The 14926-nt window shown below is 38.1% G+C and overlaps 1 protein-coding gene across 3 annotated transcripts in view; it reads left to right on the top strand.

Annotated features, from left to right (window-relative positions):
* cfap210 (cilia and flagella associated protein 210) overlaps positions 1-14926 on the top strand; it is a 62655-nt gene that overhangs the window by 32770 nt on the left and 14959 nt on the right. For 2 of the 3 annotated variants that reach the window (XM_073047247.1, XM_073047248.1), the window contains exons 2-3: positions 7789-8012; positions 13332-13505. In XM_073047247.1, coding sequence (XP_072903348.1) covers positions 7789-8012; positions 13332-13505 — 398 coding nt within the window. Of the gene's footprint in view, positions 1-161; positions 240-7788; positions 8013-13331; positions 13506-14926 lie in introns of all 3 variants that reach the window. The other variant, XM_073047246.1, reaches the window with a different exon arrangement.

Raw genomic sequence — 14926 nt, 5'->3', positions numbered from 1 at the left:
ACCTTAAATATGAATTGTATTCCTTTTGCAGTTTTAATAAGATTCTTAATGAGGAACAAGTAAATTAGTAAATGTAAAAGTAAATCAGTAGATGAAATGTAATTATTATAATTGTGTTTTTGGAAATAATTTTCCTGCTGCTTATTAAATATGCATTGTAGGTAGAATATCTTCAGTTCGGAACACCAAATTATGTGTACCAAAATGTTCTGAGGAAAAGGAACCTGGAGAAGGGAATGGTAGGTGCTTTTAATGTTGAGAAATATAGTCATGCATGTTGTGTTAAATTATAAATAAAGAATTAAGTTCTGTTGTAAATAGGTGTAGCATTAAAACGATTTTTGAGTAATAGTATGACTCAAAAATTTTGCTTAGATATTATTAAATAACACAAACAAACATCAAGATTGTTTGTCATTATGTAGTATACAAGTGTAAAGGAGAACAAAATGATTGTTGCTCCAGATCTGACACAGCCTTAAAAAAACTTGTTAATTTATGCTCGCTAACTCAATGTATCCTGGATTCTGGATTGTGTGCAGATATCAAACCCAGGACATATTCCTGATCTGGATACAGATAGGGGGAGTTGGAAGCACTTACACCAACCACATTTATTATAGGTAGCTGCCAATATTGAACTAAAACCAGCAAATGCTCAGTTAGCATCTGTGGAAAAGAAAATAGTTCAGAATCAGAATTGTTATCTTTGACATATGTAGTGAAATTTGATGTTCTGCAGCAGCAGCAGTACAATTCAATGTATAAAAATTACTATAAGTTACAATAAGAAATACATTTTTTAAAGTACAAAAAAGAAAGAAAAATAGTGAGTTAGTTTTCATGGACCATTCAGAAATTTGATGGTGAGGGAAAGAAGCTGTTCCTAAAATGTTGAGTGTGCAACATTGAGGCTCCTGTGCCTCCTCCCTGATGGTAGTAATAAGAGGGCATGACCTGTTTGGTGAGGGCTCTTAATGATGGATGTGGCTTCTTGAGGTACTACCTTCTGAAGATATCCTCAATGATGGGGAAGCTAGAGTCCATGATGGAGCTAGCTGAGCTTACAACCCTTTGCAGCCTCTTTTGATCCTGTGCATTGGAGCCCCTTGTTGTGATGGAAAATAACTGGTTCTTTGAGTCTCAACAGTAGAGGCCTGGACACACACAGTTTTAATAATAAGGAATTTATTTACAAGGGGAAGTCGGGTCAACACAAGCAACTACAATACACAGGAAGCGGTGTGGGGACAGGTTACGGTTACACAAACAAAGAACAAGGGAAAAGCACTACAACAGCTATCCCCCTTGACCTTGGATAGCTGCGGCTCCCTTACCAGGACAAACGATAGACCTTCCCAAGCATAAATCAATGCACTTACCTCCAATGTGGTGGTCTGTAAGAGAGGGCTAGGAAGGCCAAGTCTCACCTTTTAAAGCATGGGGCTGGGCGAGATAATCCAATTAAGGTGACCAATAATTTAGGTGTGCATTGATTAGTTGGGAGGGACCAAATGTTGATCGGCATGTGGTGTGTCCTCCGACCAGCCAGGCGGCAGTGCATCTGTCACGTGGCCGGTATCTCTGGATACACCCCTGTACCAGATAGAATACTCTCCATGATACATCTGTAGAAATTTGCTGGTCTTTGGTGACATACCAAATCTCCTCAAACTCCTAATGAAGTATAGCCACTAGTGTGCCTCCTTCATGATCAAATTAGCATGTTGGCCCAGGATATATCCTCTGAGATGTTGATGTCAAAGAACTTGAAGCTTCTCTCTCTTTCTGCCACTGACCCCTCAAAGAAGACTGATGTCTTCCACTTCCTGGAATCCACAATCAATTCCTTGGTCTTACTGACATCGACTGCAAGGTTATTGTTGTGACACCACTCAGCCAGCTGATTTGTCTCATTCTTGCACGCCTCCTTTTCACCATCTGAGATTCTGCCAACTGTTGTGTCATTGGTGAGTATGTAGATGGTGTTTGAGTTGTGCCTAACTTCACAGTCATGAGTACAGAGCAGTGGCTGCCAATCATTTTTTGTGTACCTCTCCGTTTGCTCCCAGACCATAACCCCAGTCCCACCCTCTCCCTTTCCAGCCATTACATAAAAACGATAGAGAATGATGCACAGTGAAAGAAATACGAACAGCAAATTCAATGCAGTTCCAAATAATTTCAAAAATACTTAAAATTTATTTAAAGCTACATACAAATAAAATTTCTTTAATTACAGTAAAACAATTTTTATCACCAATTTTAGTGAATATATTAGTAGTCCCAGCTATTCACTACAGTCGGTCCTCCTTATCCGCGGGTTCCGCATCCGTGGATTCAACCAACTGCGGATCGGGAAAACCCGGAAGTTCTCTCTCCAGCACTCATCATTTGAGCATGTACAGACTATTTTTTCTTTTCATTATTCCCTAAAAAATACAGTATAACAACTATTTACATAGCATTTACATTGTATTAGGTATTATAAGTAATCTAGAGATGATGTAAAAGTACAGGCAGTCCCTGGGTTATGAACGAGTTCCATTCCTGAGTCCATATTTAAGTCGGATTTGAAGTCGGAACAGGTACATCTGATATTATTTAGCGTCAGTTAGTCAAACGTTTTTCTTAGTATATAGTATATATTTTACCTTTCTATGCATATAAAACACTTAAGAAACATATGTATTTCAATAATTAAACCACTGCGTTGCTTAGTAATAATTGTAGCTTTCATCGGTGCAGTGCCTTTCACATGCTCCGTTAAAATTGTTCTGATCGTTGACCGACTAGCCTAACGCTTTTCCAATGACTGATGGCGTTTTACCTCTTTCCGATTGCTTTATTACTTCCACCTTATTTTTAATCGTGATCGTGATTATTTTCATGAACAGAAACGCTGTGGATTCAGAGCTGTGCCGGGTCCTAAAAACCACCGCACAGAGACAGGTTAAATAAGGGACTTGAGCATCTGCGTATTTTGGTATCCACAGGGAGTCCCAGAACCAATCCCCCGCGGATAAGGAGGGCTGACTGTACTTTATTGCTTTTTCACCTTTCAGTGAGATAGTTGGAGTGATATTGGCTTCTCGACATCAGGCTGAATATCACTCTGAAGGAGTCTTGGATCCCCATGTTTGGTAATTTGCAGTACGTTTCATTGCTTTGAAGAAGCTGGGCGGCTACACTGAAACTGTGCTTCACTAAATATGATGTTGGAAAGGCAATAAAGAACACCTTAACCTTTTTCCACAATGCAGGAGAGCATTCAGAGAGGGCACAGTATATTTGAAGATCATCATGTGGTATTCTTTCTCTTCCAACTCAGAGAGGCTCAGAAATTGGACATGGCCACAATGGCCAATGTTGCACTTCAGTAGGGTTAACTTGGTCAGAAATGTGGAGATGATTGATTTGACTTTGATAGGATTCCCATCATTTCCTTGCAATTGAAGATTGATTTCATTAAATTTTGTGAATAATTCTGACAAATAAGCAATATCATACCTGATATTCTTGAGTTGATTACTGAATAAAACTTTTGAGTCTTCAAAGAATTTTATCAGTTTCAAGAAGTGTATAAAAGCATCTCAGGCAGTTTACTTTTGAGAGCTGTTTGACTTCTGTGTGCAACAGCAAGTGTTCATTGTTCTCAGTACAAAGCTCTTGAAATAGTTGAGAATTGAGAGCATGGGACTTGATTTTATTTACCGCTGTATTAATAGTATTTAATGATTTGTACAGCTGATCTCTTAGGTTTTTTGTGACAAGATGTTTGTGAATTACGCAGTGAATGGTAAATATATTAGGTACAGCTTTTTTCAAGAAAGTAATATCCCCACAGTGGCATTCTGTCATTTATGGTGCCCCATCTGTTGCACAGGCAAGGATGTTGGTGAGCTGAATGTCTTCTTTGAAAAATTGCTCAATAACCCAAAATATTGACACCCTTCATGCCTGTTTCTAATCCTCTTGAAAATAATAACTTTTGAACCATGCTTTCATCTTTTTTGAAGTGAACATAACAAAGAAGCAAAGATTTGTTGCCTTTCAAAGTTGACTCATCCAACTGCAGAGCAAATTCTGTTTTTCTAAATATGTTGCACAATGTGTCTTTCACATTCTCAGACATTTCATCTACTTATCTTTGAACAGAGTTGTCGTTGAGCCGAATCGTTTTAATTATTTGGTCTGGTGACTTATGGAAAACTGTACTCAGAACCTCCTTTACTGCTGGCAGAACCTGTTCTTCTCCAATTGTATGCGGCTTTCCAGATTTAGCAATGAGCAATGAGCCGTGATGGTTGGCATGCAAACCATCACTATTTTGTTGTGAAGTGCTGGCAAACATGTTTTGAAGTTCTTTCTTTTTTTGAAAAGTTTTCACCAAGTGACCAAAAATAAGCCAAGTTCTTGTTTGCTCTGTCAGAGTATATTATTTTAAAATGTTCAAGGAGCCTGGATGGCTTCAATGCCTCAATTGCGTAGTGCTGGTATAAATCCATATTTCAGATACTTCACATTATACTTTCTATACTTTTTCATTTGGTCTGCTTCAGCCAGTTTCATTATGGATTAACGACCACGGTCAATTGCCTGTTGTTTAAGTCCAACCTCAAGTGCTGTGATTAATAAAAGGGGAAAGTTATGACATCATCACAGCTCGGGCAAAATCTGACTCTTTGCCTGAAGGTACAGTTGAAGTCGGAAGTTTACATACACTTAGGTTGAAGTCATTAAAACTCATTGTTTAACTACTCCACAGATTTCATATTAGCAAACTATAGTTTTGGCAAGACGTTGAGGACATCTACTTTGTGCATGACACGAGTAATTTTTCCAACAACTGTTTACAGACAAATTATTTCACTTTTAATTGACTATATCACAATTCCAGTAGGTCAGAAGTTAACAAACAAAATCAAAAGAAATCAGCCAAGACCTCAGAAAAAAAAATTGTGGACCTCCACAAGTCTGGTTCATCCTTGGGAGCAATTTCCAAATGCCTGAAGGTACCACGTTCATCTGTACAAACAATAGTATGCAAGTATAAACACCATGGGACCACACAGCCATCATACTGCTCAGGAAGGAGATGCATTCTGTCTCCTAGAGATGAACGTACTTTGGTGTGAAAAGTGCGAATCAATCCCAGAACAACAGCAAAGGACCTTGTGAAGATGCTGGAGGAAACAGGTAGACAACTATCTATATCCACAGTAAAATGACTCCTATATCGACATAACCTGAAAGGCTGCTCAGCAAGGAAGAAGCCACTGCTCCAAAACCTCCATAAAAAAGCCAGACTACAGTTTGCAAGTGCACATGGAGACAAAGATCTTACTTTTTGGAAAAATGTTCTCTGGTCTGATGAAACAAAAATTGAACTGTTTGGGCATAATGACCATCGTTATATTTGGAGGAAAGAGGGTGAGGCTTGCAAGCCGAAGAACACCATCCCAACTGTGCAGCATGGGGGTGGCAGCATCACGTTGTGGGGGTGCTTTGCTGCAGGAGGGACTGGTGCACTTCACAAAATAGATGGCATCATGAGGAAGGAAAATTATGTGGATATATTGAAGCAACATCTCAAGACATCAGCCAGGAAGTTAAAGCTCAGTCGCAAATGGGTCTTCCAAATGGACAATGACCCCAAGCATACCTTCAAAGTTGTGGCAAAATTGCTTAAGGACTACAAAGTCAAGGTATTGGAGTAGCCATCACAAAGCCCTGACCTCAATCCGATAGAAAATTTGTGGGCAGAACTGAAAAAGCGTGTGCGAGCAAGGAGGCCTACAAACCTGACTCAGTTACATCAGTTCTGTCTGGAGGAATGGAACAAAATTCCAGCAACTTATTGTGAGAAGCTTGTGGAAGGCTACCCAAAACGTTTGACCCAAATTAAACAATTTAAAGGCAATGCTACCAAATACTAACAACGTGTATGTAAACTTCTAACCCATGGGAATGTGATGAAAGAAATAAAAGCTGAAATAACTCATTCTCTTTACTATTATTCTGACATTTCACATTCTTAAAATAAAGTAGTGATCCTAACTGACCTAAAACAGGGAATGTTTTCTAGGATTAAATGTCAGGAATTGTGAAAAACTGAGTTTAAATGTATTTGTCTAAGGTGTATGTAAACTTCTGACTTCAACTGTATATAAAGTGACACAGTGATATCTTGGTTGGGCCATGGTCTAGAGAAATTCATCAAGGCCATTTGAAAGAGCAGATTCTGAATTTTACCCCATTGATCACCATACCCTAATTCAGTGGAGTTGTATCATTGCATGATAAGAGTATGAAAATCATACTAGCTAACACTGTACTACAGTAGTGAATGGCAATAATGCACGGACCGGGCCCAGAAATAACATAACGTGCTTTGAGTAAAGTCTAAGAGAACGGTGTGTTAGCAAGAGATGAGGTGATTTTGTGATCAATATAACTAGTAATGAGTCACTGAGGATTAAATGCTTATAATAAGTAATTAATTTCTTTAATTAAGCCTGTTATCTCTCAGCTGCCCCCCTTGCTACTGAAACACCCACCCCCAACACCAACTGCTTTATCTTTATCTCCCACTTAGAAATTCCCACCACATCACTACACCTGGGGGGAGGTGCGATATCATCCAGTTTGAGATCCCTGGTGTAGAGAGAGTAGAGCAGTGGGGTAAACCTGCATCTTTGAGATGCGGCTGTGTTGATTGTCAGCAAGGGGATATTACCTCTGCACTGACAGTGGTCCCCCAATGAAGATGTCAACAATGCAGTTGCAGAAAGGTATAGAGGCCCAGGTTTCGAAGCCTGTTGAGTAATACCTAGAGGATGATCTTGTTGAATGCTGGGCATTCAACAACACCCCAATGTAGTTATTGCTGTTATCCATTTAACATTTCAGGTTGAAAACCCTGGAGAATCAAAATTGTTCATTCTGGTTCTCTTTCATTTTCAGTGGAAGCTACTTAATCTGAGATTTACTGACATTTTCAGGCTTTATTTTAGACTTCCAGCATCAACATATTTTCATATTTTGTAGGCTTAGGAGAATTTACAGTATTTTTTTACAGTCAATGCAGAATTTCTTGGAAGGTACCCATTGTAGAAAGTCCACAGAAAGGTTACACAAAAAAATGGCCAAACCAAGTGATCTTTTTCATTGGAGTTACTGAGAGACAAATGTTAGTCAGTATAGAATAACCAGCTGATAGCATTCATCATTAGTCAGTGTCATTTGAATAAGTTTAAAAAGTTTGGCATAAATGCATATTTAGTATGCCAGCTGTTTTAGGAGTTCAGTGTTTTGCTAATCAAGTGCACCAACCAATTTATGCACTGATTGACCCACTGAAGCCCCACTCTTTGCTGAGAGCTAATTTTCATGTTTTGGGGATTTTTATGATAAACTATTAAAATGTTGGAAATATGCAGCCCTTAAAACAGATACTGGAAATGTACAAAATATTAAAACTCATCAGAGTCTGATGCTTCATAAAGCTGTACATTTACAGATGAGTACAAATCCTGAAGTTAACAGGGCTAGCCACAATGAAGCTAAATGAAAATGTAAAGGTGTTTTAAATTTGCTTGGTTAAAACAATTCTTATTTTGCTTTAAGTTATATGCATTAAACATTGATGTTCAGTTCTGTTATGACAAGGTGATTGGTACCATTTACCAATTAAAGCAGATAGATTATATTTGAAACAGCACTTTTGCGAAGTGTGACAGGGAATATAATTACTCTGTTTGGAATTTCATGGTTTTAAAATTTTAGCGCAGATTTATGACAAGCCAAATGCCTTTCGTGGATTACAATTTCCAAACTTGGTGGATCTTCGACAAGTCACAGTTATTCCAAAAGCAGAATGGCAACGTATCCAGGATGATTTGAATGGAATAAAGAAAGAAGCTGAATTTTTACGAACTCTGAAGGAAGAAAGGGAAGCTTTACATTTACAATCTAAAGAAATAACTAAGCACTGGGCAAACACCATTACAGTAAGCATTCTTTTAAGTATCTCGCACCATCTGTCATTGTTATGTTGTACATTATAGTGTTTTATTGTTTGTCACAATTCATCAGTTAAGATTTGAAAAAATCTATTGTGAATCCGATAAGGAAGCACGAATTTTAAAATATAACATCCAAGGTATAGTTGAGTTCATTTGTTTGTATCTGATAAACAGATGTAAAATGAGGATAGAAAATCAGAAAAGATAGGGGTTAGCAAAGTTTTATTTTACACTTCCAGGAACAACCTTGAGTATTCTTCTTTAGTTTTCAATTTGAAAGTAATGACACAGAGTTTTTACCCAGTTTCTATATATTAATGTATTTTGTCCAGATCATGTTGGGGAAGGCTGTAAGGGGAATTGAAATAAACACCATTGCATGTCATCACAACAGTGAAGCAATTTAAATTATCCTGTTTAGTGAACAACTTTATAGCTTTGTGCATTTGTGTCTCCTGAATGACACTGATAATTTCACACAAATAATTCTAACAAGAAGGAGGCTTAGTATGAAAATTTACATTGTATTTGTAGAGATTTGTTATTCACTGTAACATCGAACTGTAAAACTAGGAACAGAAGAGATCAACCAGTCCCTTAACTTAAGCCTTCTCTACTATTGGGCAGTATCATTGCTGATCCAATCTTAGTCAAATACAGATAGTCTCAAGGTCACTTCTGTGGACAGACTCAAATTGACAGTACTTCAACCTCTCAGTAACTGCATGTCTTCAAAATGTGTTGTTTATTAGGGAAACCATAACAGCATTGCTTCACGTATTCTAATCTGCAGCCAAAATCTGCCATAAGTATTAAACTGTCAGAGACTTACAAACCAATTGAATTTTATGAAGTTATAGGTTGCCTATTAGTCACCAGCAGCCAATCAGAAAAGGCTCCCTTTATTTTCACCCTTTTTCTCCTACCAATTAGCCAATGCTCTATCTGTGCTATCCATCTTTCCTCTAACACCATGGGCTCTTATCTTGCTAAGCAGCCTCATGTACATCATCTTGTCAAAGGCCTTCCAAAGATCCAAGTACACAATGTCCACCAATTCTCCTCTGTTTTTCCTGCGTGTTATTTCCTCAAAGAATTACAACAGATTTATCAGGCAAGACTTTTCCTTAAGGAAATCGCACTGATGTTGGCCTATCTAACCATGTGCCACCAAGTACCCCGAAACTTACGAGACTCCAGCATCTTCTCAACCTCATCCTCAATAAGGGACTCCACCATCTTCCCAACAAATAAGGTCAGGTTAATTGGCCTATAATTTCCTTCCTGCTGCCTCCCTCCCTTCTTGAAGAGTGAAGTGACATTTGCAATTTTCCAATCCTCCAGAACCATGCCAGAATCTAGTGATTCTTGAAGGATCATTGCTAATGCCTCCACAGTCTCTTCAGCCACTTCTTTCAGAACCCTTGGGTGTAGTCCATCCAGTACAGTTGACTTATCTACCTTTAGACTTTTCTGATTTCCTAGCACCTCTTCCTAGTAATAGTAACTGCCCTCACTTCTGCCCTCTGACTCTCTCAAACTTCTGGCATATTGCTAGTGTCTTCCTCAGTGAAGACTGATGTAATATACTTATTCAGTTCACCTGTCATTTCCTTGTCCCTGAATACTACCTCTCCAGCATCATTTTCTAGCAGTCTGATATCTATTCTCACCTCTCTTTTACTCTTCATATATCTGAACAAAATTTTGGTATTCTCTTTGATAATATTAGCTAGCTTACCTTTATACTTGATCTTTTTCCTCCTTATGGCTTTTTAGTTGCCTTCTGTTGGTTCTTAGAAGGTTCCCAATCCCCTAACTTCCCACTAATTTTTGCTCTATTATATGTCCTTTCTTTTCCTTTTACGTTGGCTTTGCTTCCCTTGACACCCATGGTTGGTCATCCTGCATTTAGAATACTTCTTCTTTGTGATGTATCTATCCTGCAGCTTTCAAATTGTCCCCAGAAACTCCAGCCATTGCTGCTCTGCCATATGCCTGCCTGTATCTCTACCAATCAACTTTGTCCAGCTCCTCTCTCATACCTCTGTAATTCCGTTTGCTCCACTGTAATACTGATACATTTGACTTTACCTTCTTCCTCTCAAACTGCAGGGTGAATTCTATCATATTATGATTACTGTCTTCAACGGGTTGCTTTACCTTAAGCACCTTAATCAAATCTGGTTCATTACACATCATCCAGTCCAGAATAGCTGATCCCCCAAGTGGTCCAACCACAAGTTACTCAAAAAAAACCCATCTTATAGGCATTCTACAAATTCTCTCTCTTAGGATCCAAAATCATCACCAGCCTGATTTTCCCAATCTACCTGCATATTGAAATCCCCCATGATTACCATAACATTACCCTTTTGACAAGCATTTCTTATCTCCTATTGTAATCTGCAGCCCACATCATGACGACTGTTTGGAGGCCTGTATAAAACTCCCATCAGGGTCTTTTTAACTGTACCCAGAACAATTCTACATCTTCTGATCCTATGTCACCTCTTTCTAAGGATTTAATTTCATTTTTTACCGACAAAGCCACACCATTCCCTCTGCCTTCCTCTCAATATGTGTATCCTTTCACGTTAAGCTCCCAACCATAATCTTCTTTCTGCCGTGACTCAATGATGTCCACAAACTCATACCTGTCAGTTTCTAACTGTGCTACAAGCTCATCTACCTTATTCTATATACTTCATGCATTCAAATATAACACCTTCAGTAGCTTTCCCAGAAGAGATCTCAATGATCCAGAAATCTGAAGAACCCTGCCCCCTGCAACAGTTCCTCAACCATCCATTATCTGCCAAATCATCCTATTCTTACCCTCACTGACATGTTGTACAGGCAGTAATCCAGTGATTACTACCCTGGAAGTGCTGCATTTCAGGTTTCTACCTAGCTCCCTATATTGTCTCTTCAGGACCTCCTCCCTTTTCCTACCTCTGTCATTGGTGCCAATATGTACCAAGACTTCTGGCTGCTCACCCTTTCCCTTTAGAATGCTATGGACCCCATCTGAGACATCCCTGATTCTGGCATATAAGAGGCAACACACTTTCCAGGTGTCTCAGTTGCGTCTACTGAATCTCGTGTCTAGTCCTCTAACTACGAAATCTATCACTACTGCAGTCATCTTCTCCCCTCTCCCCTTCTGAGCCACAGCGCCAGACTCAGTGCCAGAGACAGCATCTCTGCAGTTTCCCCCTAGCTTCCTTGCCAATAGTATTCAAAGCAGTATACTTATTATTGGGAAGAATGGCTACAAGGGTACTCTACACTGGTTTCCCATTTCCTTTTTGTCTCCTGACCCAGGTACTTTCCTCCTGCATCTTAGGGGTAACTACTTCCCAAACACTCCTATCTATCACCTCCTCAGTTTCCCATATGAGCCGAAGTTCCTTAACATGGCCTCCAAGGAGCTGCAGCTGTTGAGGTTATCTGGGATGCTGGAGGTCTGCCAGAACTCTCACACTTCACTGAAAGAACAAAACACAGCCCCTAAAGCCATCCTCACTGCTCTAACTATATTACTAACAGACAAAGAATAAAGAAAAAACCTACCAGACACCTACCTGACCCAAACCTGTTCTCACCAAAGCTTGATGAGCCCAAGCCTCCCACTCTTAACACTGGTCCACTCACACAATGGCCGCACCAACAATGGCTTCTCTGCTTGTTGGTACCTTATTTCTATTTGCCCTTGCTAATGAATCACTGTTTAATTGAGGCTCTAGAAAATGTCAAAAGCCCAAGAACGCTCGTTTTTTAAAATCTCACTCACAAACCTGTGAGTTCCCTCCCCTCTCTCTCCTGATTTAATTGGGCTACTGGAAAAATAATCGGATATACAATCCTAAGGCAGTTTGACTGAGTAGAGGTTGAGATTTTTAACTAGTGGGAGAATTATGAACAAGGGACATAGCTGCTTAATAAGGGACTGATCATTAAAAACTGAGCTACATAAAAATTACTTCTCTGAGAGGGTAGTGATACTCTGGAATTCTCTGCTCCTGAGAGTGATGGAGGCCAGATCATTAAATATATTTAAAGTGGAGATAGATAAATATTTGAAAGATAGAACAATTGAGGATTATGGGTACCTGGCACAGAAGAGGAGGACATACTAAATGACATTGATTGAGCAAGTGGTGTGAACCACCTTTCTGAATTGCTGTACTACTTCCAAAGGTATTTCTCTAGTGATGTTGAAGAGTAAAGTTATAGGATTTTGTCTTAGCAAATTAGATCAAATGAAAGAGGGAATAGCAATCATTTGGAGGAGAAAATGCAGGTGCTGATGCTCCCATGTGCCTGAACCCTTTGTCCTTTTAGATACTAAACATTGCAAGGTTCTTTTTCGGGTATTCTCACACATGATTGTAAGAAGTTATAATATCAGACACCTAACTCTAGTACGTTGTCTTCTCTCTATTTCTGTCTGTTATCCCTGGTCAAACTGCATTAAATTCCTAAAGCACAAGAATACAGTGAAATATCGGGAATAATATGTTGCTGTATTTGTTGATCATGTGTTTAGTGGTTAAGTAAGTTGCTATAGTTAAGTCTTCATTGAAAAGTGCATACCTTGGCTAGGCTTGCTGCTTCTAAGGACACACTATCTTTCAATCTCTTATTTAATTCCTTACTGTAGAAGGAATTTATTCCCCATATATACACTGGAGCCATTGCCGCAATAGACACTTAATTTTAGCATTTGTCCCTTCTATATTGGTATGGCAATGTATTGATTTTAATTGAATGCCATGACTAACTTATTCTAAATAATATTTTATATAATGCCAAAAGGCTTATTTTTTAAAATAATCTCTGCATGTGTTCTTGTATACACTTCATGTTAACATCATATCTAAACATCTGATTTTGAGTCATTTCTTAAAATAACCACCATCCTTGGGATAAATTTATATACTCAATGGCTGTGGGAAGCCAAAAGAAGTCAAATAAACACTTGACTAATAATGTGCTCAAGCTATAGTAAGTATTTTAATCCACAGATTTGAATACATATATTAATATTCATAATTAACTACTTACAGAATAACCATACTGAACTTCAGAGCCTCAGAACTGTAATAAAGGTATATTACATTTCATGCAAAAGCACTGATTGCCTCTGTGGAAACAATTATTATGATAGAATCAACTGCTGAGGATCTTGTATCAAGAGTAAATTAAATGTTATGTAATTGAAAAGTTAATGTCTCATAGCGAAAATGTTAAAATGTTTTCAAAAGCTAATTTCTAAAAACAATGTACAATCTATCCTAGGGTCACAGACAAAAAAGACTTGATGCAGGAAAACAACGTAAAGAAAAGGAAGAAGAGTATAGGAGACAAATAGATTTAGAAGAGGCAAAATATATGGAACAGAAAAGAAAAGAACATCTGGAACGGGCTGAAACTCTGCTTTTCTATCAAACTGATAGAGTGAAAGGATTTAATGTACAGTATAATGTTTTTTTCTAAGAAGTTTATAATATCTTTTGAATTAAAAATTATTGTAATTGAATATTATAAAATTGATTTTATTTTATCAATCTTATAAGTTTGCTCCAGAAATTAAATTATTTCTTAATTAATCCATCATCATAGTTAACTTGCTTTATTCATTTGACTGGATTTCAACATTACCTAACCAATGCTTCAACCTATTAATTCATCCAAATCAGTTGTTCTTTCAGCTTTGTAGAATTACATTGATAGGAAGCATAGCATGTGTATTACAGGGAGTGGGGTGAAAAGTTCAATATGGATAAGTCTGAGGCCATCTGCTGAAAAAATAAATGGAATAATTTATTGCCATTGAGAGATTAGGAGTTACACTGTAAAAATAATTTTTAGTGTTTATTTAATACTAAAAGTTAGCACAGAGGTCCAAAAAAAAGAGTGGTCTGAGTAGGAGTGGAATGAGGATTAACATGTTGCATAGTTGTAAGGTCTGGATCTCCCTTGCAAACCAAACAGAGGTGTTGTGCAAAGTAGTCAACCAATTTGGGTTTGATTCTTCCACTGTTGAGGAGACAATGTCAAGAGCACCTCAGTGTAATAGACTGCCTTGGAAGTAGTACACGTGAATTGCTGCTTCATCTGAAAAACTTTATGTTCCAGGAATGGTAGAAGAGGTTAAATGCCAGGTATTACATTTCCTATGAGTGGTGGTAACAATATGTTTGATGGTGGCATCTTGTCGAAGTTGGTGGTAATTCCCGGTATGATCCATTAAACGTGGAGGATGGTGGGGGTGGGTGGCATGATAAGTAAGAACAAGGGGAAACCTATCTTTTTTTCTTCATGGGAGGAGAGGGAGTATGAGAAGTGTGGGAAATAGAGTTATCATGTTTAAGACCTCAGTCAAATATTGCAGAAGGAAAGCCATGTTTAATTTTAAAAAAACTAGGTATCTCAGAGCAATGGAATGGAAAGTCTTATCATCAGGTGGAAATGCAAAATTCAGAGAATAGAATGGAATCCTTACTTGGAAGCAGAGGGAGAGGAGGTGTAATTGATATTTTGTTAAGATTTTTGCTTTTAGTATTAACAGAATGTTCCAGTTTATCTCAAATTGTTCAAACTATGTGTACCCACAATACTTCGAGCTGATTGCAGGCCTATGCATATGTACAGAAATTGGATTTGGTGGCCTAAGAGGGACATATCACCTTAAACATGGTAGAGATGCATTACATTGATTTTTGTAACATTATTTCTATGAAAATGCTTAATATCCACGTTCAAGTTACCTAAGAACACAAACAGTGTACAAGAAATGTAGAGTTAGAAATGGTGATGTGTATGAAAGTCAAAATTCAGTCTAGGAGTCATGTTGATGTGAATAAATGTAATGAATTTGTAATTTCATTATA

This window comes from Hemitrygon akajei, chromosome 5 (genome assembly GCF_048418815.1).
Source record: "Hemitrygon akajei chromosome 5, sHemAka1.3, whole genome shotgun sequence".
In the NCBI taxonomy this organism is placed as follows: Eukaryota; Metazoa; Chordata; class Chondrichthyes; order Myliobatiformes; family Dasyatidae; genus Hemitrygon; species Hemitrygon akajei.
Note: the sequence above shows the minus strand (reverse complement) of the source record. Positions and strands in the feature narration are given on the sequence as shown.